This window comes from Pocillopora verrucosa, chromosome 5, assembly GCF_036669915.1.
Source record: "Pocillopora verrucosa isolate sample1 chromosome 5, ASM3666991v2, whole genome shotgun sequence".
Lineage (NCBI taxonomy): Eukaryota > Metazoa > Cnidaria > Anthozoa > Scleractinia > Pocilloporidae > Pocillopora > Pocillopora verrucosa.
In genome coordinates, this window is record NC_089316.1 from 11,147,484 (window position 1) to 11,174,696 (window position 27,213).

General features: G+C 38.9%; 2 protein-coding genes across 2 annotated transcripts in view; both read right to left on the reverse strand.

Annotated features, from left to right (window-relative positions):
* Positions 1-1,419: 1,419 nt before the first annotated feature.
* LOC136280905 (G-protein coupled receptor GRL101-like) lies at positions 1,420-2,657 on the reverse strand. Its single transcript, XM_066166717.1, has 2 exons — positions 2,605-2,657; positions 1,420-2,449 (listed from the first exon to the last, which is right to left on the reverse strand). Exons 1-2 carry the CDS (start codon positions 2,655-2,657, stop codon positions 1,420-1,422), a joined length of 1,083 nt encoding a protein of 360 aa, XP_066022814.1.
* A 59-nt stretch (positions 2,658-2,716) lies between these two features.
* LOC136280706 (carboxypeptidase N subunit 2-like) overlaps positions 2,717-27,213 on the reverse strand; it is a 29,191-nt gene continuing 4,694 nt past the window's right edge. Inside the window, exons 4-13 of the mRNA XM_066166365.1 lie at positions 18,839-18,910; positions 14,728-14,799; positions 10,002-10,073; positions 8,527-8,598; positions 5,838-5,909; positions 5,539-5,610; positions 3,848-3,919; positions 3,602-3,673; positions 3,167-3,238; positions 2,717-2,732 (exon numbers count right to left, since the gene is read on the reverse strand). Of these exons, the coding sequence (XP_066022462.1) occupies positions 2,717-2,732; positions 3,167-3,238; positions 3,602-3,673; positions 3,848-3,919; positions 5,539-5,610; positions 5,838-5,909; positions 8,527-8,598; positions 10,002-10,073; positions 14,728-14,799; positions 18,839-18,910 (664 nt within the window). The remainder of the gene's footprint in view (positions 2,733-3,166; positions 3,239-3,601; positions 3,674-3,847; positions 3,920-5,538; positions 5,611-5,837; positions 5,910-8,526; positions 8,599-10,001; positions 10,074-14,727; positions 14,800-18,838; positions 18,911-27,213) is intronic.

Sequence of the window (27,213 nt, forward strand, 5' to 3'; positions counted from 1 at the left end):
TCCTTAATCTATCCTTTCTCAAAATGCACCTACAGAAATTATCAGAGCAGAAAAGGAATGCTATGGTGTCTATAGGTATTTCAATTTGAGAGGACTAATATTTCCTAGGTTAATTGATTAAACTATACATACCTGCCAAGAGAGTTGGATTGCAAAGTCAATTACAGCTTTATCGTTAGCATCAAAACTCTTATATTTATTAACTGACCTGGTTGCAGTGCAGGCAATTCAGGGGCTTCCACTTCTGGGGTTTCGTTGTATTCCAATACCTGCATTTCAATTTGCTCTCCTACGGGAAAGGAAATGAAAAAAGGAATAAAGTATAGAAAAGAGAAAGGAAAGAAAAGTATCATACAGAGAACCCTACAAAGGCGTGGAGGAGATATTTCGTATGTGACTACACTAAGAAGCACTCTATTTTTACCCTCTTCGACGTTAGCATGTTCATCTCGATTTCCAATCTGTCCCTGCTGATCATTATCTGCTTCTTTTAGATAAAAAAGTAACACCAGTAAAAAATTAATGACCATTGTCAGGTTTATATATATAAAAAAAAGTTCTACAATTCAGAATCTCAACCTTGTGATTTAGGACAGAAGTATAGCAATTCATACTTTGAGAATTGTTCGCAGAATGAGTTTTGACTAGCACGTTATTTTAAAAATTTGTCGCAAATGGCATCCATTTGTCTCAATCTTCCCTAATACATAGTTTTAGAGAGACTAACCCTCAAAAATCGAACTGAAAGCATGATTTCAATCATTAAAATTGATGATTTAATACATTGATCCCCTCTCTATTTAGAATCACTCCTGTTTCCTCTTTTACGTCTGCTACAACTTTACATATTATCAGTTGTACCTTTGTGGTTTCAATAATTTGCTCAGTTTCTTATTCGAAAAAATTGAAAAATATGTGTGTTTTCCACGATTTCATACCATTTTTACTCTCTTCCCCCCCTTGAAAGCCTTGGGAGTAAAAATTACATAAGTTACTTAAAGAAAACTGGGTTGCTCATGCTCAATTCGATAAAAGTTAAAGTTTGTTCATTTCAAGGTTTGGAATATAGTTATTGTTATAATGGTTTTTTTTCAATGGAGCTTAAAACTATACCTTCTTGATTTTGTGCTCTGCTGAAAATAGATCGAAAATTGGACCACAGCTTCATCAGTTTTGCTTTCAACACAGGCTGAACCTAGACATTCAAAATATATTGAATAGCTTACGTATAAAAGACTTTCAAGTAACGTATTTAGAAGTCACGCTGGTCTCTATGGTTAAAGTCGACGGTGGAGATGCTTAAAGATCTGTCCGATCATTTACTTTTCATGCTTGTTTTGTATGCCAATCGTTACAATTACAAAATTAAGTTGCCAGCCTGCTCTGACACGAAACCAAATTTGAACATAACGGTAGGTGCTATTCCAAAGAAACAAAAAAAAAACATGTTACCTGCGGAGTAGAAAGCGTATACAGCAATGGGTTGATAGCTGAATTGATCGGCAGAGCAAACACTGCAATCCACACTGCCAAATCACCAGGTGGATCAAATGTTTTCTCGACGTGGGACCGGACGCCGATAGTAATGATTGGCATCCAACACAAGAAATCGGTCAGAATAATGAAGAAGACTCTCTTGGCAAGTGCTCTTTCTCTTTTAGCTTGTGCACTTTGTGCTCTTGCTCGTATTTCACGAACAGTTCCATGTGCACCAAGCCGTCTGCTTGACGACCATGATTTCCACAAGATGGCAACATAAGCAACCATAATGAAGATGAATAGGGAAAAATTCAAAACGATAAAGATGGAAGTGGAGTATTCCCAGCCTTCTTGTAATTCAGGGGAAAGCTGCAGGGGCAGGCACACTACATTATTGCCATAATACCTCTCACTGAAATAGTGCATTCCGGATAAAGGAAGGAATGCCATAACGCCTCCCACCAGCCAGATAACCACGCACATTATATGGGTCTGCCTTGGGGTAATTTTTGCAAAGGTGTAAGGAAACACGATGTTCTTGAGTCTGTCCAATGCGATCAGAGAAATCATCATCACTGAAACTTCACTTGAAAAGACAGACATGGCACCATTGAAATGGCAAAACCAACCGGTGCGCCACTCATAGTCATGCAGGTAGTATTCCCCTGACCATTGCAGGTCTTTTATGCCAATAATGATAAGGTATATCCCCATGATGCCGTCAGATACACCCAGATTCACCAACATGATAGACTGGACCACATTGTTATCAGGGTAGAAATACTGCCACCCAACTACGAATAAAGACCCTAGCAACGAGAGAAGACCGACAATCCAAAGAGTTCTCCTTGGAGCATGGTGGCGGAACATGGAGTGGCAGCTTGCAAAATTGTCATTGAAGGAGTATTCGCAATCAGCATCCTGCCTGAAAAGATCGAGATGGCAGCACATCAGGTTGGTGTCCAAAGTTCTGGAATTCGAAAAAAGAAGGAAAAAAAAAGAAGAAATAACACTATTATTGCATCTTTGAAATCCCTTAATCATTAATTGATTACTAATATAGACTATTATTAAAATAATTGTTTGAAGGGATGAGTGAAGGAAAGGATCGTCATGGAATCTTACACTCTGATGATGTGCGTCAAATGCTTGAAAAAGCCTTTGGGGAGCTCGGCCATCAGGTTGTAATGCATGAACCTGTGATTTAAAATAATCATAATGTGAATTTTAAGTTGGTTTATATCATAAATAACCTAAAAAAGTGAATTTCAATAATAAGATTCATTAAGTTAATGTTAATGTTCAAATTGACTGTCCAAAAAGACAAAATCAGGAACCTAGCTGAGGATCTTCAGTACGGACCCTAGCTTGATGTTTTCTCAAAGATTCTTTCAAAAGTAGTCATTTAGCCTAAGATAAGTCTCGTCTTGCTTTCTTGGAAATTTTTGATGGCTACTGATTTTATGGACGTGGCAGCCCATTCGGTTGAGGTCGTTCGCTGTACAAAAGCCTTTTTCCGGACTCTTCCAGGGAAAAATTCCTTTAGTATATTTATGTTATTTTCCAAAATTACTTTGGACGAGTCTTTTCTTTGACAAAACGAAATCAAAAGAATGTCATCTGATTTCAATATATGCAACTAAGTTTAGTTGCCTAGATAAACATCTGTCATTTACAGTAAACTTACAAAAATCGCAATTCGTGGGCATAGTTGAAAGTCGTGCTGGTAACGTTTTGTATCCTATTGCCGAAGATATTCCTGAAACGAAGAACGTAACTATTTACAACTAACACCAAAACGGGGACTTGCAGCAGTCACATTCCTCATTCTAATAAATTCTCATAGAATTTCAGTTAAGACTACATAGATCTCCACAATGTTTGTTTCCGCTTTTTCTTAATATTGATCTAGGTGCAACAAAAGTATGTTATATAAAGGCACATTTTTAGTGCAATATAAATTAAAAAAACATTGCTTTGTTGAGGAAGATAACTGGCACCACCCCTGTTCTACATCGTGGTAAATTTGTAGACAAAAATCTCAGATTTGAACGCTGATATCATATTCATTCTATCACTTCAAATATTCTGGAATGTTTTGTATGTGATTAACTGTACTTACAGAGATCTGAGCTTTTTAACGCCCTTGAAAATTTTATCAGGCAGAGCCTCGATTTTGTTCTCCGAGAGATATCTTAAACAAAGGAAACAGATAAGGAAATAAATATTAAAGTACAGTAACATAATATGATTGGGTAGGGCAAATTTTATTTGAGCAATGACGGAGTTAACAGTAAAAAAATATTACTGTATACGGTTTGAGATTCAGATCATTATGGAAAACGGTTTAAACTCTAAATGCACTTACAAATCTAATAGCTCCACCAAGCCCTGGAACTGATCTTCATGAAGCTTCTTAATTTTGTTGTACTCCAATTTCCTGAAGAAAGCATTATGTGCAGTTTAGAATGAAATGTGTAGTGATATGTAGTGCTATACTTTTTTTTTTTTTTTGTAAGATTTGCGGTTAAGGCAGGGAATGGCAACGTTTTCCAGTAAAATAGCTCCCAGTCTTTATATATTAATCTTCAAAGAACACATAAGACTTATCTATAATGATCTCAAGATTAAGCGCGAAAACTCTCAAGTTCACTCTCTGTTACAAATTACAAAATTAGTGCCAGGGTAGTTTGATGTGGCAATACAACAAATTCTCAGATATTGTCAACTCGGATAAAAAGGAAACAAAACAACCTTTGCCTTCCAGAAGTAATTTACAATGTAAGTTGTCATTCACTGAGAAGCTTTTATAGTCACCAAGTGTTGTTATTTTCAAGAAAATCTTTTAAAACAATTCTTAATATTTTGGGACGATATCAATCTTACTTACAGAAATTTTACCGCTCTTATGTTTTTGAAAGCATACTCTGGCAGATTTTCAAGTTCATTGTTTGATAAATCCCTGAAAACAATTATTACACAGCTAATAAAATCTCGCTTATGTTAGAGCTACCAAATGAAATCTGGGAATTGTTAAGGTTGCTATTTAATCAGAAGCTATTAAATTCTTACACCACAAAGTAACTTAACATTACTAACCGAAGCACAAGAAATACATAAGATAGCATCGTCTACTTCAATTAAGATTTGCAGATACGAGCTGGAAAACTTCATGATGTTTCAACTATGATGGCTGTGCTTTTAAAAAAAAATATTTTAAGAATGATCATTTGTTTCTGTCCAATTATCTCCTTGGTTAAATAACTAACTCACTTACAAATATGTCAGCTTGGAAAGGCTGTTAAAAAGTCCGTCTGGTAGACTCTTCAACTTGTTATTTGACAGATAGCTGATAGGAATGACGAAACAAGAAAATGCATTTTCATTAAGTCTGCAAACTGAAATTTATAAGTAAAAATACATAAAGATTCTGGTCATCAGAAACAACCAAAGAACAAAGAGAAGTACGTAGTGATACACATGCAATGTTTTGTCTTACAGTATAGAGAATATTCAAGAGTCATTTCATTCATTTAGTTTGGTCAATATTTATGACAAAAGCAATTGAAGGCCGCTGAAAACTTGAAATCTGTGTGCATACTGAACTCTTTTCCCCAACACTGGCAATGACTGCCTCTTGGATCAATAGTGAAATCATTAAGCTCGTGATCTAAGAAAATATGCCAGCATGGTTCAAAACAGAAAAAGATAACCCATAAAAACAACTCTGATATTCATAACATGCGTGAATTTCATTGTTGTATGTATGATCGTTGTCACTGAAATGTTAGTTCAGCAACAAACACAAAATTCTAGATGGTTCAATTTTAAAACGTGTTATAAGTGCAGATGGAAAGATTTTATAATCTGCAACTTGAAAAGATTTTCTTTCTATATGCTCTAGTTAGAGAAATGGACGAAAAGTATAATACTACCAGAATCTGTGTTAAAGACACTAGCAGTGATTTAACAAAAGAAAGGAAAATTTTACTAAGTGTTGGAACACTTTATGTAGTCATTGAGTTAAAACAAGGGAAAGCTTGGAATGAAATAACTTACAGTTCTTTCAAGCTTTTTAGGTCTTGGAATAAATTAGGAGGCAATTCAGTGAAGTTGTTGTCTTGCAACCATCTGTGTTGAAATTAAAAAAAAATATGTGACCTGTATGTAAAATATGTTTAGTTTCATTAAAACAGTTATTTACTGACTCGTCTTTTGATCACTGAGTGGAAGGGAGGAAAAGAGAAAGGAAAAAAGCTAATTTGAAAAACAAGATAGACAAAGAGGTAAGAGAGGGTAATGCTGCTGCGTTACAAAAACAGTTTTCCTTCTACAACAGTATTGATACATTAACTTACAGTTCCTCTAACATTGTCAAGTTTTTGAAGGCACTTCCATTCAACCCTTTCATGTCGTTGTCATTCAAGCGTCTGCGTTATTTACCATATAAAACTGACAATTAGTTTAAAGATCCACCAGAAGTTTATCTGCTTAGATAGGGGTACTACTGAAACCTTTCAGGGCTGTTGTCGAAGACAGTTACGGTTATTTTGACTTGTGAGCAAAAGTCGGCATCACTGTCATTGAGCGAAGAGTTGTTTGTGCTAACTTCACCGTTTACTCATTTTACAACATAAGGTTATAATTAAATTTGACATAGATATGGAAATTTGTAAATGATGCCAATTGGAATGATCTTTTTATTTAATGAAGTCACTTCTTGATGCCTTTTATACAGAGAACAGAATCTCATAAACGGTTAGTCCTGGACAAAGATTCAGAATGTAACAGTCGATATGTGATCTTCATGATATTTGATATTAATTCTTGATTTACAAAGCGAAACGAATAATCTGATAAATTTAATAAAACAACGACAACAACAAAAAGCAGTTGGAGGCCTGTAGGACTGTTGTGCAGCTGGTCTGAGATTAGAGTTCTTAGTCTGCAGGTGCGAAAGTTGACTAGTAGTGTTAATTAAAGGTGAACTTATTTTGTACTTAAATTGCTACATATTATGAATGAAATATATGCAAATTTTGTCAATCTTATTAACGCTTACATTGCATCACTAGGAATCTAGGAGGGCGGATCAGACAGAAATAAATGAGGTTACTTACAGAATCCTTAGCTGTGTGTTCTTGTCAAAGATTCCTGGAGGTAGGTGGTGCAATTGCATTTCAGACAAGTACCTATGAATTCGACGAAAATTTAGCACACTAAATAAAGGCCAGAGCTGGGATGCATATAAAGTAATAAACCAGATGACTAGTGGAATAAACTCAGTTTTGAAATGCAGCCTGAGAATTCTGTAGACAACTCAAAATGATTATTATTGAGATTTTACCGTGAAATCAAAATGGTGCAGCCATGTACATGTGTTTTAATATTCTCACTTGTCAAGACGAGCAAGGTTTTGTCTGTCGTGCTTATCCTAACTCAGTTATGTACCCTTTGACGGAGAAACAAGCTACTCATAAGGCCTCGAAACAATCCTCCAGCTACATCGGTCTTAGGCCACCTTTCGGGCCTTTTCCCATGATAGATGAACTGAAGCAGGCTTTCTTTTTTTTTTGGCGGTTCATCTTACGATAATTTGTGGTTCCCCGTTTCCTTTCCGAATCTGTTGCTCCGAAAACATATAGAAAGGTTATCTTTCTGATTCTCGAATACACCATCGTATTTTCCTCCTCACATGATTCCGAAAGTTCTTGCGATATCTTGTCTTGTATTTTGATCCTAGTTTCTTAAGAAATAAGTTTTATTTTGACCTGCAGATGAAAATCAAGTACAAAACTAATCTTCGCAGGCGCGGTTGTGCAATTGCACCTTACCTGCAGGGATCATTGCTTTGCTTGATTTTCATCCGCAAAATTTATTTCATCAAAAAATATGATAATATTCCTCTACGGGAAAGAAGAACCCTCCAAAATGTGCCCTTATCTCAACGAGTGGCGTCTTAGCTCAGTTGGTTGAGGCACCCCACTAGATTTGGGGAGGCACGGGTTTGAATCTTGTTGAAGCCTGAATTTATCTTCGGGCTTATTATGCTTAGAAAACGTATGCATAGAAAAAAGTACTATGTTTTGTAACAAATGCATAGAAAAAAGTTTCATTGTGGATATACCATTCAATTTTGAAATTAAATTTAGCTTGATAAATCCTCTATCATATCATGATGTGTGTACTTATGATGTCTATCAAAATTTAGGCTTTTGAATGCTTTGGAAACAATTTCTTCAAGAAGCAGATGAATTTACTTACAAAAGTAATCCCCCAAAGCAGTTAGGTAAGTTTAATTGCTTCTGAACACTCGCGTGTCAAAATGGCGGACACTAAGTTGAATATGTGACTGCGAGCTTTCAAAATTCCCACCTCTTAAACATTTTTAATTTGTGTTTTTTCCAAATAAATAGGAACCCGTAGGATTACTTTCATTGACAGCGGTTGGAACCAGGTAAAGGCTAAGATGTTTTCGGGCGAAAACTATGATAGAGGAAGCAGCTTCGCAGAGAAAAAACTTGATTTAATCTGTATAGCACATCTCTCTTTTTTTGGCAGCCATTCCAAATGGGAAAACAATGAAAAACGTCTCAAATATTCATAGCGATAACTGCATTTTGATTTGCCTTGTGTTTAGTGGTGGGAATTTGCTCAAGAAAGCAACCGACGAATTTGGCGCCTAAATTAACTGTTTTTGGCTGTTGAGAGTATCATCTTGCGTTCCCACAATTTAGTCCGAGAGAGATGGTAGTGATACACATTTCTGCCAAGTATGAGAAAAATCCCTCGCAAAATAGCTAAGTTATTATCAATTTTGTGAAAAATATGGGTTAAAGGCAGGGTGACCCAGGCCTTAATTAACCTGATAATGTCGTCATATGATCTGTTAGTCTCAGCGTATAATTGTAATATCAGAGTGAAATATTCTTGTTTTTCAAACTAAAAGTGGTACCCAGATATTTCACATAAGAGTGAGTTGGCGTGTTTTAAAATACAAAGACAAATATTGTTTGATGTCCCTTAATAGAGGAAAAATTAACTTACAGCCAAATCAATTTAGTATTTGTAGCGAAAATGTCAGATGGCAAACTCCTCAGTGGGTTATCAGACAAGTACCTGAAAGATAAAAAACAAAAAAAATTAGAAATGCAACTTGAACTTGTTAATAGTGGCCTTGTTTAAGCCGTCAGTTTGGCATTGTTAGGTAAAACATCGATATGCATAAGACATTTGTCATACTGATATAAAGAATAAAATAAAATAAATGGTTATCCGATAAAACGCTCTCAACATAAATTGCCTCCTTTACATGTCAGAATGTGTCACTTAATTTACGTGAAAGACCTTTACGTTTACTCACGGTCAATCCTCATGGAATTACAAGATTATGATTATAAATATTGACACTGACACGAAGTCTACCAAGTAAAACGTCGTACTTCTACCTTCTGTACTTCTAAAAGATTAAAATATAGTAAGTAATAATACAGATTTGCATGGATGCCGTGCTGCAGATATAATGAAAGGAGAACTAACTGGAAAATTGGGACGGTTTATTAAAGTTTAAATTCTGTAAGCGATGACACTTGACGCAAGTGGCGACGTAAGCTATTTCACAACACTACATTGCCGTAACTAGAGCCTCACTTCAAAAATTCTGTGTGGAGAAGTGCAATTATGATCCCAGTATTTCTCAGATTATACGAAGGAAGTCGTTCCTTTCAATGAAATTGGACTTTAAATATTCTAAACTATTTATATTTTGACGTCTCTTCTTGTGTAAGTTAAACACCATAAGTGTCACTAGCAAGTACTTATGACTCTCATATCACAAAGATAAAGAAATAGGTAAATTAAGGAGTGCTCAACTGAACGTTGACCTGACCCTGTTTCGATTTGTTGCATGGAGTTTAGAGATCGACGCTGTGTAATGATGCTTCATTGAATAGATTTCTTTCTCTGGTCTACTTGGTTTTCTTTAAAATGAGCTATGCCACTTTTTTGACCGAGGAAGCTTACCATTAGAAAACTTGTAAAAGGCGAAACTTAGAAGTGTAGTATTTGACAAGGAGATTGTGTAAAAAAAATTAAATTAAATTAAAATAAAAAAAAAAAAACCCAGAGATAGAAAGGAATTTTCGTTCAGAGCACTAACTTCAGAACATACTAACTTTAAAATAGACGTCATAAGTTTTCTTTGATAATTTGCAGAACGAGCAAAATTAAAAGATCCAAAAAATTTAAAGATTCGTAAAGTAGTGTTCAGCAGAAGTGAGGACAGGGACGTAACACGGGGGTAGGAGGGTGGTGTCTGAGGATGCACTTGACCCACACCCATACCCCATTTTACTTGCAGAGGAAATAAATAACATGTTTACGAAAATTAAAAATTCCTACTTTGTAGCTGATATTTATTTGGAGCCAAGACAACGCCGCTCGTATCTGATGGTTTTTTTTCACTAATGCGCAATGGATTTGACGCGTTCCTTAGACAAAAACAAAACAGAGTCCAAACTTACAAATATTCAAGCTCGGTGTTGCTACTGAAAATGCCTGATGGTAATTTCCTCAACTGGTTGCTGTCCAACAACCTACCAAAAGTAATAGAAAGAGGGTGTCGGGTGTTGAAAATGTCGTATTTTTCTTAATTTTCTTATCTTCTAACAAAATCACATGTGCAAGAACCAATGTCTTCTTTTCAGAAATAGATAAGGAGACCAAGGGTAGTGTTACGAATTAAAATCTGGCTCAAAACCAATTGAGACTTCTGGTTTTTTTTTTAAGTACTAAAAACAACTGAATGCCTTACATATGCCTTTTCTCCCTACTTTCATTGCCCAGCGATGCAATACGTAAGGCTTGTATTTCAGAATAGTCTTCATCATGAACCAGGCGACATCGATTGCATGGAGGGGAGGGTAATATACCGCGACACAAATTATCTGGATAGTTTTGTTTAAGTTTACATACACAATGTCTTCAGCACAAGTGATAACGCCATGTTCAAACTTATTTCAAATTGTTTTCCACTGAGACTCTTACAAACATTTCTTAGATAATTACAGTTAACAATCTTTATCCACGTGATGTCACGTGAGGAAGCCCGTGAAGAGAGTGGTGTTCAAGGTTAGAAACCAACATTTTAAGCATATTAATGGAAGCGGAAAAATTATGCCTCAGAGAAAGATTGATAATGTATGTTACGAGTGACGAAGGACTGTTGTCAGTCGCGGCGGACTGTTGTAGAAAAGAGAAATAGAGAAATCTTTGTCAGTCACACAAAGCCAAATGTTTGTCATCTCATTCATCGACCGAACGCCGACAGATCGCAGCACGGTTATTTGTATCGAAATATCTGTTTCAATAACAATTGTTTTGTTTTAGGTGTTGATAAAACTTTCTTAAGTACTGTCCGGTCATATCTGTTTTGATATAATCCTACGTGTCGCAAAAACATTTGAACAGCATCACATAAGAGGCTTAATGAGGTTTGAAGATACGCTCGTTTTGTACCCCAAAATTAAGTCATTTCACCATATTAGGGCACTGGGAAGCAAAAGTGTGAATAAGCACTAGAAATATTGCATTCTCCAGTGGCTCTAATAGATCCTGGATGTCGGGCAGTGTTCTTAGAAAGTAAGTCCAGCGATGTTTCAAGCCGAAGGTGAAAGGCGGGGCATGCCTTTCGTTATATCTGAGGAAACTCTACGAATTGAACTATTTCACTGACCAAATCAGACACCTTCTCATTGACGAATTCCTCTCGTGAGCCAATCGCCGCTCTTTAATGGTTCTTCCCTTCCATTGTCATATTAATGTCTGTGTCCTTAAATACTTCTTTCACACTTTCTTTCTTGTCCCGCTTTGCGATAATCCAGCACTTCTTTGCGTTTAAGAAGTAGCCAAAATCTGGACCCAGGGTACTCAACATGTCCCACCATCTCTTGATTTCTGTAGTGGAGCCTGCCCCACCCGCATCATTGGCGAACCAGCACTGCTTTGCTGTGGACCTCACCTGTAGACTCGTGGATAGAGGCTGGATGCACAAAGGGCCGTAGCGATCGGATCTCCCTTTGTGGTCCCTTCTTCTCAGTGGCGGGATCTCTTTACCGCCAGCGGTAAGTTAGTAATTGTCACTACGTATTGGTCTCGAACGTACTTATAATGTTTACTTATGTTTTAATGGGTCCTTTGAGCATCACCATGCGTATATAAAAGCTGAGTTAGCATCCTTTTAGAGAAGTTTTCCTTTTGATTTCGAGTGGCCTACCATTCTTATTCCTTTGCAAACAAAGCTGACGCTGATTTTCCACCAAAACAACAAACTTTTTCGCCAGGGATTTGGCCACCGAGGAGGCGATGACCAGGTGTGCCCGATGCGGCGATTGCGATTTTCGCCAGTCCCCGCTATCGGGGTATAAAATCGCCGATATCTGGGATGTCAGATATCGGCGATTAAATTCACCGGCATTCGCTAAGTCGGCCCGTGGAATTTAAACGTCACCCGATGGAACCTGGGATGAAGTGCCACATTGTCGTGATCGGCAAAAAAAATCGCCAAGTGTGTCCGCAGCTACCTGTGGCGATCAAATTGGCTGCAATTGGCGCATAAAATCCCTAGGTGTGTCGCCGGCTTAAGGCAAAAGGTGCTACGAACTTTGTAGCCATATTAAGGATGCTCTACTTCGGTTGATAAATCCACACCTGCTTCTGCAACATATTTTTATTTTGTGAATTAGAAGGTTTTAAGGTTTTGGGAGGTTTTAGTGAGTGCAGCTTAGGAAAAGCCTAATTTCCCACGGTCACAGCAGAATAAAAGAGCCGCAAGTAGTGTGTCATTTTATTATATTGGAACCGCAATGAATATCATTGTATCACTAATACCGATGAAGAACAACTGTAGCTGCAGTTTAAGCTGTCTTCAGCATAAGTACCGTTATCACAAACACACAACTTTAGCTTACAGAGGATCTTACTTGAAGGGTTAATAATCTTTCGGGACATATGAAACAGCTCTATAAAAATATAAATAACATTCTTTGCAGTGGCCCTCTCATTTCTAAAAAGTTTTAAAGACATATAGAAAGATACCTGCTAGCCCTATAAATCTCTGCGCTGCTGACGCATCTGCTGGTCGCTCTATTTTGACTGTTGCTTCCAATCCATTGTTCGTCATCACATGTCCAATGAATGGCACTTCGTTTTATTTGAATTCGAACCTCTCTTTTTTCAGCTAGATGAATTTTGCTCCACAACGCTCCTGTTCTATTATGACTGAAATTTGTGTGGCGCTAGAAAATTGTGTTCTTCTTGCCTACGCAGTAATTATTCTACATCTCTACGACTTTACATGGCTGAAAAGGGTAAACCAGAGTGGATGTCGATGGCTTCTGTCCCGAGACATGTGATCTCCTGGAAGACCTGGCCTAGAAATGGAACAGTAGAAGTGAAGATTTGCTGCGGTGTTTGAGGCTTAGAACTGATGCGCTACTGCTACTATCTGGTTGGAACGTCATATTTTTAACTGTCACTTTGTCACCATTTCTCTGTCCAAAGTCAGCTTAAACACAGTTTTAAGTTGCTTTATGTCTTGCTGAGAACTTCCCATGCCCTCAAATGATGTCACGGCTAACTTTTCTTGTTGTCCCCCCAGGTCTCATGCATCCATCGAAAATAGGCACCTTTCATGGGCTTCGCCTCGTACGTAGGTCTCACCGGTTAGCACTATTGACCTTTGCGACCTTAAAAACCGGTCACATTGATTTAAGTACTTAAAATGTGACCTGAAGTTGCTTTGATTTGTCACATAGTGGCTTGAGTAATCTCGCTGCATTGATGGTCTTTTGTTTATCTTCCGGCGTAACTAACGAACTCATTCTTGTCAGAATATGTAAAATCAAGCACGAATGAACGAGACAACGAGACGCCCTTTCCTTTGGAATGCAAAAATAGGCCTGTAGTGGCCCATCCATGCTTCAAGGCCTAGAAGTGCTCAATGAATTACTATAAATTAATTATTAATGATTAATCAGACTTCATTTGGGTAAATAATCACCAAGTAATCAAAACTACAAACTTCCTGCATATAAGATAAGTTCCAAGCTTACCTTTTATATTAGGGGCTGGCGGGTGTATTAAGACTGATGTATCAAACAATGATACAAATCGGTGACTTTGGTGGCAAAGCCTTATTATTCTGATGTCATAAATGTCGCTATCTGTCCCTAAAATTATCTGGTTATGTCCTCTTGTCTTGCTTTTTAACAGTCAGTAGGATGAAAACTACAAAGAAGAGTCTCTACTCTTTGACTAACAGATATTTTAGTTAGTTATTTGGTACGTATGAAACAGCTCTATTACAAATTACTAGACAAACAATGCCCCTCCACTAATGGAAGTTAAACAACACATGTTCAACTTGGAAACTCGTCGCGATGGTTTAAACCTTCGGACTTCGAATTCCTGTAGTAAACGCATGCCGAATATGAACGAATGTCTAAATTGTAACAATCAAACTAACTACTTGATAACATTTGAACGCCCCTCCCTGTGCAAATTAAACACTATAAATGTCACTACCGGTATTTTTGACTTTCATATCACAAAGATAAAGCAATAGGTAAATTAAGGAGTGTCCTAGTGATTATTAACCTGACTCTGTTTCGATTTGTTGCCTGGAGATCGACACTGTATGATGTTCCTTCACTGTACAGATTTCTTTCTCTGGTTTACTAGAGTTTCTTTTCGACGAGCTATGCCGCTGTTTGACCGAAGAAGCTTATCATGGGAAAACTTTTAAAAGGCGAAACTATGGAGTGTAGTCTTTGACCAAGAGATTATACAATATAATAAACTACGATTAGAAAGGAAATTATTTTTTAAAACACTAACTTCAGAACACACTAACTTCGGAATACACTTCACAAGTTTTCTTCGATAATTTATAGTGTGAGCAAGTGTGTGAAGATATATAAATGGGAATGGTATGTAGAGTTCAGCAGAAGTAAGGAGAGGGATGTAGCACAAGGCAGGAGGGTTTAATCAAAGGGTGCATTTGACCTACACCACTACTCCATTGTACGTGCAGGGTAAAAAAATTCCGTGTTTACAAAAATAAAACATTCCTGCTTCGTAGCTGATTTCTTTTGGAGCTAAGACAACGCTGCTCGTATCTGTTGTTATTTTTATCAATGCGCGATGGATTTAACGCGTTCCTTACATAAATAAGACAGACTCCAAACTTACAGCACCCACAGCTTGGTGTTGTTACTGAAAATACCTGATGGTAATTTCTTCAACTGGTTGTCGTTCAACCACCTACCAAAAGTAATATAAAGGGGTTTTAATTACGTTGTGCTTATCAACATGGTGCGGGCAAGGTGTATGCTCGAAACTGACGTATAATTTTGAGTTATAATCTGCTAATAAAGTCATATTGTCTGATAACCGATGTCTTCTGTCCGGTTTTACATATAGAGACCTTACATTGCACACTGTCATCTAGAGCAGTCCTCATTATAATCCAGGCGACATTGCAGGGAGGGGGAGTTTAAGAAATACCAAGACACAAATTGTCTGAATAGTTTTTTTTCAACTTTACATACACATTGTATTCACTTGTACCAGCACAAATGATTACGCCATGTTTAAACTTATTTCCCTAATCAAACTCTAGATCGACGCGGTGTGATGTTCCTTCACTGCATAGATTTCTTTCTCTGGTTTACTGGATTTTCTTTTCGACGAGCTACGCCACTGTTTGACCAAAGAATCTTATCATGGGAAAACTTTTAAAAGGCGACACTTGGGAGTGCAGTCTTTGACCAAGAGATTTTACAATATAATAAACTACGATTAAAAAGGAAATTGTTTTTGAAAGCACTAACTTCAGAACACATTAACTTTGGAATACACTTCACAAGTTTTCTTTGATAATTTATTAAGCGAGCAAAATATGAAGATATATAAATGAGAATAGTATGTAGATCTCAGATGGGTGTTGTTGCTGAAAATGCCTGATGGTAATTTCTTCAACTGGTTGTTGCCCAACAGCCTACCAAAAGCAATAGGGAGGGGTTTCGATTACATTGTGCTTGTAAACATGGTGCAGGCCCCGTGTTTGCTCGAAAATGACATTTTTTTAAAATTATAATCTGCTGACAAAGTTACATTGTCTAAAAAACCGATGTCATCTGCCCAGTTTTACATATTGAGACCTAAGATTACACACTGTCATTACTGTCATTTAGAGCAGTCCTTATTACAAGCCAGGTGACGTTGATTGACGTTGATTGCAGGGGGGGGGGGGGGAGTTTAACATAACAAGACACAAATTGTCTGAATAATTTTTTTTTTACTTAACATACACAGTGTCCTCCCTGTGATTTTTATCTCTCAAAGGTTGGATTTGGTATTGAGAGACTCCAAAAAATGATGTTATGCCTTAGTTTTGTTCTTGTCTCACCACGCCTCGCACAGTTATTGAAAATAAGCACCTTTCTTCACCTTACATCGAACGTTAAGGTCTACACTTTTCACTGGTGAGTACTTGTAACTCTTAGATCCTCATAAACTTGTCAGATTAAATCAACTCTTGGACGCAACAAGGTTTAACTGGGATGCTAGGATAAATTAGTAACCTATTTTAAATATGACAGGACTTTGTTTTGGTATGTCACATAGAGGTTAAAGACTTTGTGATGTCACTCCATTGATGGTCTATCGTTTATCTATGGAGTAACTAACAAACTCATCCTTTTTAGCAGATTCAAAACCAAGCACAATTGAACGACACAACGAAGCGCCCTTCTCTTCGGGTGGCAAAAAAAATAGGCCTCTAGTAGTGGCCATCTCTTGACCCTTGGCTCAAGCGAGACCGATATGTAAGTACCGTTGTAAGTTTGTTTTAGGTCTTTCCTACAGTTATGAGCAAACATTACAAAGGATCATATCTCTTTCATGTTCTACATGAGGCCCTGAAACACACCCGCTATCAGACTCGTTTGTTTAAGATGCGATGTTTTCTTTTCGTGTTTCATATTAATGCCTTAAATAGATTATGAAGCTGCCCAAAAATGCATGTAACGGTAAGATTATGTTTGGTCACGTAGTGTTGTTTTCATAATGTGCCAGAAAACATTGATTGCAGGGGAGGCTAGGGGTTGATTACCGATAAAGGAAAAGAGTGGGGAATTTTAAAATAACGACACAAAATGTCTCAGTTGTTCCATTTAAGATTATATGAAGCGTGTTCAATCCAGCAGGTGCAAAGGAGAACGCTACGTTCAGGTTTATACTGCCAGGTATAGTCATGAATGACCTAAAATCAAAATTATGCGCAAATGAATCTAGTTTTTTTTTAAGAGTTCAAAAGAGTTAATTAAAAGAGAACCGGTATGTTAGTCTCCTGATCAGGCTTTATGAAGCATAATTTGCATGCGTTATAGTCACTGATCAGATCTAGTGGTCCGGCGTCCACTACTTAGGGCTTGTCCGGTGTTACAGACAGAGACTGGGCTTTGCTGGTATTGCCACTATGACTTTGCCTAGTTGTGAAAATAATATTTGAGCGTCAGTCAGCAGAGGTACTTGAGGCTTGTCTGGAGCGCCTGGGATGGATTGCCGTAAGGCGATCATCTTCTGCAGCAAAGAAGCCGTCCATATTGGTGGATACGCTCAATGCCAAGGACCGACGCCAAAAATTACTTCTCGACCTGTGAACACTTCCTGTCTGCCACCGAGAGCGCCCCACTTCTATATGTCACTGGTTGACCATGCTGCATCAGTAAAAAGCCAAACCCATCCTTGGACGCATCGTCTTGTCCCCCTGTTTGGTCGCTCTTACTAAAGTAATTGAGTACTGGTGCTTTAGAAACAGCGTCTTTGAATTCTTTGAAGGCATCTTTCTGGTAATGAGTCCAGATCCACTCAGCATTCTTGCGTAACAGGCGGCGTAGTGGCTCTTACATTCTTGAAAGGTTTTATAGGAATTTAAAAAGTTACCTCACTAGCCCTTATAATCCCTTCACTGCTGATTGTGTTCGTCTTACTTAGCAGTAATTAATCCACATCTCTAAGACTTTATCGACCCTGCCTTTCTCCTCCTTAGGGGTAGAGGGTAAACCAGGATGGATATGGAGGGCTTCTGACCCGATACATGTGATGAAAGACGTTACTCGATAATCTTCCAGCTTCAAGTGTAAATGGAGGATAAATTCCGTGTTTCAAGTTATTTATTTCAATATTTTTCTAGATCTCCACGAAGTTCTAGCCTCGAAAGAACTTGAACTTTAGAAGTGAAGATTGGCTGCGATGTTTGTGGCTTGGAACTGATGCATTGCTGCTGCTATCTGCTCACATTTGTCTAGATTCTGTCGCTGTGTCTAGGACCAAGGTCAGCTTAAATTCGACTAAAACACAAGTTCAAAGCTGCTAAATGTCTTGCTGAGAACTTCCAAAGTCACCATGTAGCAGTAGCGGCCCGAATTAGAAAAAGCAAGTTAAACAGGACTTTGAACCGGTTTGATGACCTGCCAGCTCAAAAACACATAAGGTCACTAGGTCGCGATATCTCGCACTACAGTCTTACCATTGTAAGACTCTCTTACAATTTTGGAGGGAAAACGACCTAACATGCATAGTTTCAAGCAAGTCGAGGTTCTTACTCTGCATTGGATCTTTTTCCGTGATGGTATATCAAAAACCTTTTTTCAGATTTTCTTTAGTTGAGAAATTGTAACTTTCGACCGATATCCTCTCCTGATTATAAACGATTATATTGTAAATGAAGAGAATGTGACTAGTAGGTATACCACTCGACAGCTTCGCATAGTTAGTATTCTAACATAAATAACTTATACCTTGTTTAAGATAGATTATCGTTTTATCGTACAATTCAACCTCGCAACCCGCATTCAAGAGCGATAATCTCATCCTCTGGAGTAAATGCACAGTGAATCGGACTCTTAGAGAGCCTTAGTGAGAGACTTGAATAAATGATATCGTGCCTGAGTTTTCTTGTTGTCCCTCCAGGCTCATTCGTTGGAAATAAGCACATTTCCTGTGTTTTACGTCGTAGTATTACAGGTTTCACCGGTGAGTACTTTTGACCAAAATCGGTCTGGAGATAAATTTTTCACGCAATAAGTTGTAACTCGGCTACTAGGATAAATTAATAGCCTGCGTACTTAGAATGTGACCATAATTTATAAGCTTGGCAACAAATTTCAATCATTGGTATACCTTAAATGTTACAACTGTCCCTCAAATTATCTGTTTATGTCCTCTTTTCTTCCTTTCACAAATTCAGTAGGCCTGGAGTAAAACTACTGAAAATACTCTTTACTTTTTTACTTACAGCTCGCGCAGGTTGATATTGTTATTGAATATGTCTTTTGGCAAGTCCTCCAACTGGTTGTTCTTCAAATTCCTTTCAGCAAAAGACGACAGTTAGTGTTTGTAACAAGTATTCAGCTGCCCTATCAATCTAAACGCATTCTCATTATCATCAATATTTTGACCACCTAGAGTTGTTTTGGGTAAGCACCGAACAAATCCATTTCTAAACCTCGCCCTTCGTTTGCTGATGTCTATAACAACATTCATCTATGATTTCTTCAATTACATCCTTCTTAGGAGGAATCCCGATAAACTTAATTGATTCCCTTTTTACCATTTGCGACTAATTTGTGGTAGCAGGTAATTTAGTGTTAACAACTGGGTTGAAAACGTAAATTAGCCACGGTAAAGGGTAAAAAGCTGACGTTTCGAGCGTTAGCCCTTCGTCATCGCTCTGACAAAGGGCTAACGCTCGAAACGTCAGCTTTTTTACCCTTTACGGTGGCTAATTTACGTTTTCAACCCAGGTGTTAACACTAAATTACCTGCTATACTCTCCCACCGACGCAGCACCACAGTTTCTTTAGAAACTTACCCCTTTATTAATTTGTGGTAGGACTGCTAAGGAAAAAGCTAATTTTTCATGGTCACGGAAGAATAAAAGAGCCGCAAATAGTGTGAAATTTTACAACACTAAAACTACAGCCATCTTTGAAAATAGGCTTCTGAGCTCTGGAGATAATAAAGTTTCACAGAAATATGAATTTATAATTAAGACCGATGAGGAACAATCGTTACCGCGGTTTAAGTTGTCTCTAGCATTAGTACCATTATCGCAAAGACAGAAGTTTGGCTTACAGAGGATCTTACTTGAAGGGTTAATAATCTTTAGGGACGCATGAAACAGCTCTATAAAAATCTAAAGAACATTTCTGGACTCAAACCGAGTACTTCCACTTCGTTCTAAAGCATTTTCGTATTTTGCCTAATGCTCGTATTGAGACTTGGTTCATAATCCACCTACACCTCGTAAGCGTAAAGCGGTAAACTCTTATACTTGATTATTTGATAGCGGTACGCATAGAATGTTCTTTAGCTCTTTTTCTTTCCCTGACGTTGCATTTTATCTTTTCTTGCCTTATGAAATCCCATCAAATCGAATATTGATCGCATCTCAATGGCAGGAAGCTGGTGAATATTCTGAGTGGTAAGAATACCTAGCAAAGGCCCATTTTGATAATAAATAAAACAAATTTAAAATCAGTGTCAAATAAATGATACAACCACAGCTATGACAACAGTAGTAATGATAACAATGGTATTGTTAATAGCAGTTATGACACTACTTTCGAGTACAATCATATTTTATTCTTATCGAAGCCACTCATTCTGCCGGTTGTGGTAAAAATTAGGGATGTTAACGTTCCGTGTTCAATGTCGAGAACTCTCAGCTCATTATGTCGTTGTATGACAAATCCGCCTAGTTTACAAATCATGGTATTGTCTAATGTACAGAATTGTCCGCATACACTCTTGAATACGTGGAGGGAATATCATCGACTGTCTAGCCACATTGTAGTTTGACAGCATTACAGAACTCCTGTTTAATCAAATTGGAGCCCATTTCTCGGAGAGGAAGTACTGTCAGCTACATCGACGACCCTTTTTCAGCTGCCAGATCAAGCACTAGCTTAATCTTTGGTGGTGCCCTTACCCTGGTGTCTCTGAGTTTTCCAGGTCTTTCGCAACTGATTACGTTGTGTGCCGGCTTACTAAGAGACTCGTCTGGTACCTGGTGAATTTAAGATGTTTGAGATGCTTAACGAGGTGTGCTGTCACTTTTACTGATGAAGCGTACTCCCGCCTTGGATTTGCAAGGCTCAGGCGCCTCCCAGGCAAATAGCAGCGCTGGATGTCCGTATCTAGCTGATTACACTTGCGCTTCGTTATCCCAGTTATAAGTCCCAGAGATATTACATTCTCCAGTGGCTCTAGTAGATCCTGGTACATGAGCAGTGTTGCCAGAAAGTAAGTCCACCGATGTTTTAAGCCGAAGGTGGAAACGGCATAGCATTCCGGTGGCTGTGTCTAAGCGAACTTTGCCAATGAACCTATTTCACTGACCAAATTATGCACCTTCTCACTGATGAATTCCTCTTGATACTCTTGTGAGCCTATCGCTGTGCCCCGTGGTGTCTTCCATTCTATACTGTTATGTTAATGTCCGTTTCTTTAAATACTTCCTTCACACTTTCTGTCTTGTCCGGCTTTGCGATAATCCATTACTTGTTTTTGTTTGGAAAGAAGCCAAAATCTGGACCCAAGGTACTCCGCATGCCCCACTATCTCATTTCTGTTATATAACCTGTCCCACCAGCATCGTTGAGGAACCGGCACTGCTTTGCTATGGACGCCACCTGCAGACGCATGATCATTGGCTGGACGCTAAGAACAAAAAGACTCATAGCGACTGGATCTCCCTGTGTGATCCCTTCTATTCAGTGACAGGATCTTTCTATTGCCTGTGACAAGTTAATAATTGTCTCCACGTCTTAGCCACGAACGTACCTAAAACGTTCACTTTTGTGTTGTTTGTTTGTTTTTTTTTTTCGGTTTTTGTACTCGGTCCTTTGAGCATCACCACACTTTGATTTCGAGTGGCCTTGTCAACCTGGACCTCTTGATGTTTTTTGACTCGTGACCCTTGGCTCAAGCGGGACTGATTTGTGAGTTCCTTAGTAATTTCGTTTTTAGGTTACTTTCTATCGTTATGGGCAAACAATACAAAAAAACATATCTCTTTCATGTTCTGAATGAGGGCTAAAAACACATCCGCTAAGAAACTAAGATTTTTATCTATCCTGCCTTTCTCTTCTTTAGAGGCAAAGCAGAAGCCCTTGATATCCTGGTTTACTGGGTAAACCAGAATATCGAGGGCTTCTAACCCGAAACATGTAATGAATGTCGCTGCCCGATAGTCTTTCAGCCTCGAGTGTAGATGGAGGGTAAATTCCACGTTTGAAGTCAATTGTTTTCTAAATCCCCGCAAAGATCTAGCCTCGAAAGAACTGGAACAAAGAAGTGAAGATTTGCTGCGCTGTTTGTGGCTGGGAACTGATGCGCTGCTGCTGCCATCTGCTTGGGACGTCATATTTGTCAAGATTTTATGGCCTACTAGTTTGGTCTTTGAACCAGTTTGATGGCCTATCAGCTCTAAAGCACATGGTTCTTCTGGGTCACGATATCTAGCAACACACTCCTTGCAATTTGGAGGGGAAACAACATAGGAGGCATAATTTTATCTTTATTTTTATTCGAAATGTGAAGTCTAGGTTCATATTCTGCATTGGATGTTTTACCGTGATAGTATATCACAAATACCTTTTTCAGGTTTTCTTCAAATTAGAAAATGTAACTTGCGACCGGTGTCCACACCTGACTACAAACAGTTATGATGTAAATGAAGAAATGCAATCAGTGGGTATAACACCTGACAGCTTTGCTTAATAGTTATTCTAACATAAATAACGTTTACTTTGTTTTATATAGATTGTCGTTATATTGTAGAATTGAAACTTGCAACACGTATTCAAAAGCGATGATCACAACCTCTGGATCAAATGCACAGTAAATAAGACTCTTAGAGAGCCTTAATGAGAGACTCTAATAAATGATAACGTGCCTAAGTTTTCTTTTCATCCATCGAAATCAAGGACGATTGAACGACACAACGAGACGCACTTCCCTTTGGGTAGTAAAAATAGGCCTCTAATGGCTATTCCCCCACTTCTCCCTTTTCTTAACTCAACACTCAAGGGAATAAGGCTGAGAAGTGCTTGAATGGATGACTGTATAAATTATTAACGATTAATTTGATTTTATTGAGGTGAATAATCACCAAGTAATTAAAAACTACATCCTCCCTGCATGTAAGATGGATTCCGAGTGTGACGATATGTCAATTGTCTAGATCAGCCATTCAACATTTAATTCGACCATGTGCTTGAATTGTTGTTGCGCGTTTTGACAATATGGCCGTGTAGCATTGCTTTGTTCCAGATTAAAGTTCCGTTGAGTTTACGGTATCAAGTAACGAGTCTTGATTTATACATGGTGTCAGGAGCGAACGGCTCAAGCAGCGACTGGTAAAGACGGTCTTCGTTTCAGTTAGGAGACGTGCAGCTCGATACGTTCAGGCGCCTTGTTCAGCGAAGACTTGAAAACAGACAAGTGTAGTCAAAATGCCAGCCGACGGGGAAAATGCCACTCCGCCATCGACAAGCGGTACGAACACAACAACTATATTCTCGTGCAACGTCTCCTTACCCCCGAAACTAGAGGTACGCTGTGTAAATCTCTCAAAAGAATGGAAACAGTGGCGACAGGTATGGGATGCCTATGAAGAAGTCACCGAATTACGAACGAGGCTCTCGAAGTCCACAATGGCCTACCGTTTCAAAGCGATGAAGAATATGCAGACATAAACAAAGTGTTGGAGTTATGGGCAAATCATTGCATCGGGAAAACAAACATCATCTACAAAAGATACAAATTTAACAACCGCATGCAGGAACAGGCAGAATCAATCGACACTTACATCACTACACTCAGAGCGCTCGCCGAAACTTGCGACTTTGGAACTTTGAAAGATGACATTATCCGCGATAGAATCGTTTGTGGTGTCCGTGAAAATGGCAGACGTAAAAAACTAATTCAAGAGTCCGGATTAATGCTGTCGAAATGTGTTGACATCTGCCGGGCGAATGAAGCTACCACAGCACAGCTGAAAGACATGGCGCCGAGCCAATCCACTGAACAAGAAGCAAACGCGGTTAACCAGAGAGAAGATTACACGGTACAGATATCTGCCGATGCCCTTCGGAATCTCTCCTGCTCCAGAATGTTTTTAGTGGAAGTTGGATCAAAATCTTGAAGGTCTCGAAGGAATCTACAAGGTAGCAGATGACATCGTAATCACAGGTCGCGGTACAACCAAGGATGAAGCCGTAAAAAATCATGATGCCAATTTACTAAAGCTGTTAGAGAGATGCCGGGAGAGGAATTTGAAGCTAAATAGAGAGAAACTACAGCTGAAGTGTACAGAGACCCCCTTTATTGGCCACGTGCTAACGCCTGAAGGAATAAAGCCTGACCCTAGAAAGGTAGAAGCTGTACTAAAGATGGAAAGACCCAGTGATGTGGCAGCAGTCCCGAGACTGGTAGGCTTAGTCAACTACTTGTCAAAGTTTCTAAGCAAACTTTCGGAGCTGTGTGAACCACTAAGGCGACTCACCCACAAGGGCGTCGAATTATGCTGGTCAACAGAGCAAGAGAAAGCCTTTGGAAGCGTGAAGCAAGCGGTGCCTCAGCTCCAATTCTGCGATATTTCAACTCCAGTGAACCTGTTGAAGGCCAGGGAGATGCTTCTGCCAATGGTATAGGATTTGTGTTCATGCAGAATGGCCAGCCAGTATCCTATTCAAGTAGAGCCCTCACTACAAGTGAAAGGAACTCTTCCCAAATTGAGAAAGAACTGTTGGCCCAAGTTTTTGGCGTTGAGCGTCATCATCAGTATGTTTATGGTCGGAAAGTCATGCTGTGGTCAGACCATAAGCCCTTGGAAACTATTTGTAAGAAACCCTTAGCAACAGCACCTAAAAGTCTGCAAAGGTTGCTTCTACGATTACAGCAATATGATGTTGAGATCCTTTACAAACCTAGTCCTGAAATGTATTCGGCAGACATTTTGTCCCGTGCCTACCTGCCAACAACTGCCCGCTCTCCAACTGAAGAAGAGACGGAACTAATTCATGCGGTTGAATTGCTGCCCATTTCAGAACCACAATTGGCTGAGATCCAGCGTGAAACCGCAGCAGACTCAGTATTACAGTGCCTTACTCAAATAATATTGCAAGGCTGGCCAGAATAGAAAGAAGTTCTACTCTCAGAATTTCATCCATACTTCATTGTAAGAGATGAGCTTACTGCACAGGATGGAATCCTCTTCAAAGGTTTAAGATGTGTAATACCTCTTTCCTTGAGGCCCAAAATACGCGAACGACTTCATGGTGCCCACACAGGAGTTGAGGGCTGCCTGCGACGTGCGCGTGAAACAGTCTACTGGCCTGGCATGAATGCTGACCTTCGCGACTACAGAGCCAAGTGTGATGTGTGTGCTACGTACCAGAAAGATCAGCAGAAGGAACCACTTATCTCGCACAAAATCCCCAACCCTCCGTGGGAAACAGTTGGATGCGATATCTTCCATTTTGAAGACAGAGACTACCTCTGCGCAGTAGATTATTACTCCAGCTACTTTGAAATCGACCAACTTAAGGACAGGACTGGCAATGAAGTGATCGGAACCCTGAAGCGACACTTTTCAACACATGGAATTCCCAACAGACTGCAGACTGAGAATGGTCCGCCCTATACATGTATTTCTCGTGAGTTCCAACAGTTTATGAGAAGCTATGACATTGAACATGTTACTAGCTCTCCACATTACCCACAAAGCAATGGTAGGGCCGAAAATGCTATCAAGACAGCTAAGAATCTGCTAAAGAAATCCAAGGAAGCTGGAACAGACCTTTACCTAAATACACCCTCTGAAAGCCTGGGAAGTTCTCCATCACAAAGAATGTTTGGTCGCCGTACTAGGACACTGATTCCTACGACCAGTGAACTCCGCAAACCCAAAATAGTTGAGAATGTCCGAGGAAAGCTCTTGAAGAGAAAACAACTGCAAGCCAAGCACTACAACATCAGTGCCAAGGAACTTCCCCACCTGAGCAAAGGAGAAATTGTGCGTGTAAAGCCTACAGACAGGTCTGGTAGATGGTTCAAAGCTCGTGTAGAGCAGCAAGTGGATGTGAGATCATTTGAAGTCAGGAACGAGGATGGAAAGATCTTCAGGAGAAATAGAAGACACCTCCGAAACAGTAAGGAGCCAGCATGCACTACGGTCAAGCAACCCTGAGCCCATCCACATGCCGGAACAGACTCACCTGTCGGAAAGTCTCTCCATCCCCAAACCTGCTGTCAGTCCTCCGAAAACCAGTACTCCTATGGAGGTACCACCACTTAAAGAATCTCGAGAAACAACTTTTTCCAAAGAACCGGAGAGCAGCTTTTTATAGCGGGGGCTGACGGTTCTATCAAGACTGATGTATCAAGCAATTATACAAATCTGTGACTTTGGCGACACAGTCTAATCATTGTAAAGCCTTGAATGCCACTAATTGTCCCTGAAATTATCTGTTTACGTCCTATTGTCTTCCGTTTAAAATGTCAGCAGGATTAAAACTAAGAAGAACAGTCCTTACTTTTTACTTAACATATATTTTAGTTTAATATCGGGGACATATGAAACAGGTCAGAAGACAAACTATGCGCCTCCACTTGTGAAAGTTTAGTGCAGGAACTGAGTATGCTTGAAATTTCTTACTTTTTAGTGTTCTAATCTCCTAACAAAGTCATATTCTAAAAGAACCGATGTCTTCTTTTCCGTTTTTAACTCGTGAATTGCGCGCATGCGCAAGAGCGAGTTATAGATACGATGTGGAGAATAGCATTCGCTCGCTCGCTCGATTGGTCGATTCCTGTAAACTTTTTTTCGATTTTAGGCTTTTGAGTGCATTTGATAAATTTTGGCGAGCAATAAACAAACGAAATGGCGACCTTTGTTGCTAAGAATAGTGGTGGGGTAAAAAAGAAGCCAATGATAATCTTAAAAGAGCGTTTTTTTTTCGTTTTAGTTTCAACAAGCGGCGCCAGCGACTGGCAGGCATGCTAGGATTCACACTGAAATAACAGAACAACCTTCGTTTTTCATAAAATTGTAATTCACAATCCTTGAACTTGAAAACAATCCGAAGATTCATTGAAAATATCACTTACTGCAAAGTGAACGGAGTTTACAGATGTTCAAAGCTTTTCTTGTTGTGGCGTGAGATTGAGGACAAAATCGATCATTGCGTTTCGTATCGTGTGTTTTTCCTGTGTGAAGCAACAGAAGATGCCGACGACTGACGAAATTACAAGTAAACACGAAAATCAAATAACGCCTAAACAAACAATTTTAGCTACCGATTTTCAGTGAATTTTTAACGAACAATTTTCTTTTAAGGTTCAAGACAATTTGAAGATTCAAAATACGTATTACGTACTAAAATGCGAAAGTTATATACCACAAAATTGATAAATAGGCCTGAAATGAAATTCTATCTTGTTATTAATAATACGTTGCCTAGCACGTGACTAAAATCTACCCAGGCGGACATCTAAAATGACGGTGGCAGTCTTGGCTTAGTTATATCAATCAAAACTCGTTCCCGTTTGTCTCATTTGATAAAGAGGGAATCGTTAATGTTTTCATTAAGACAGTATTGCCTT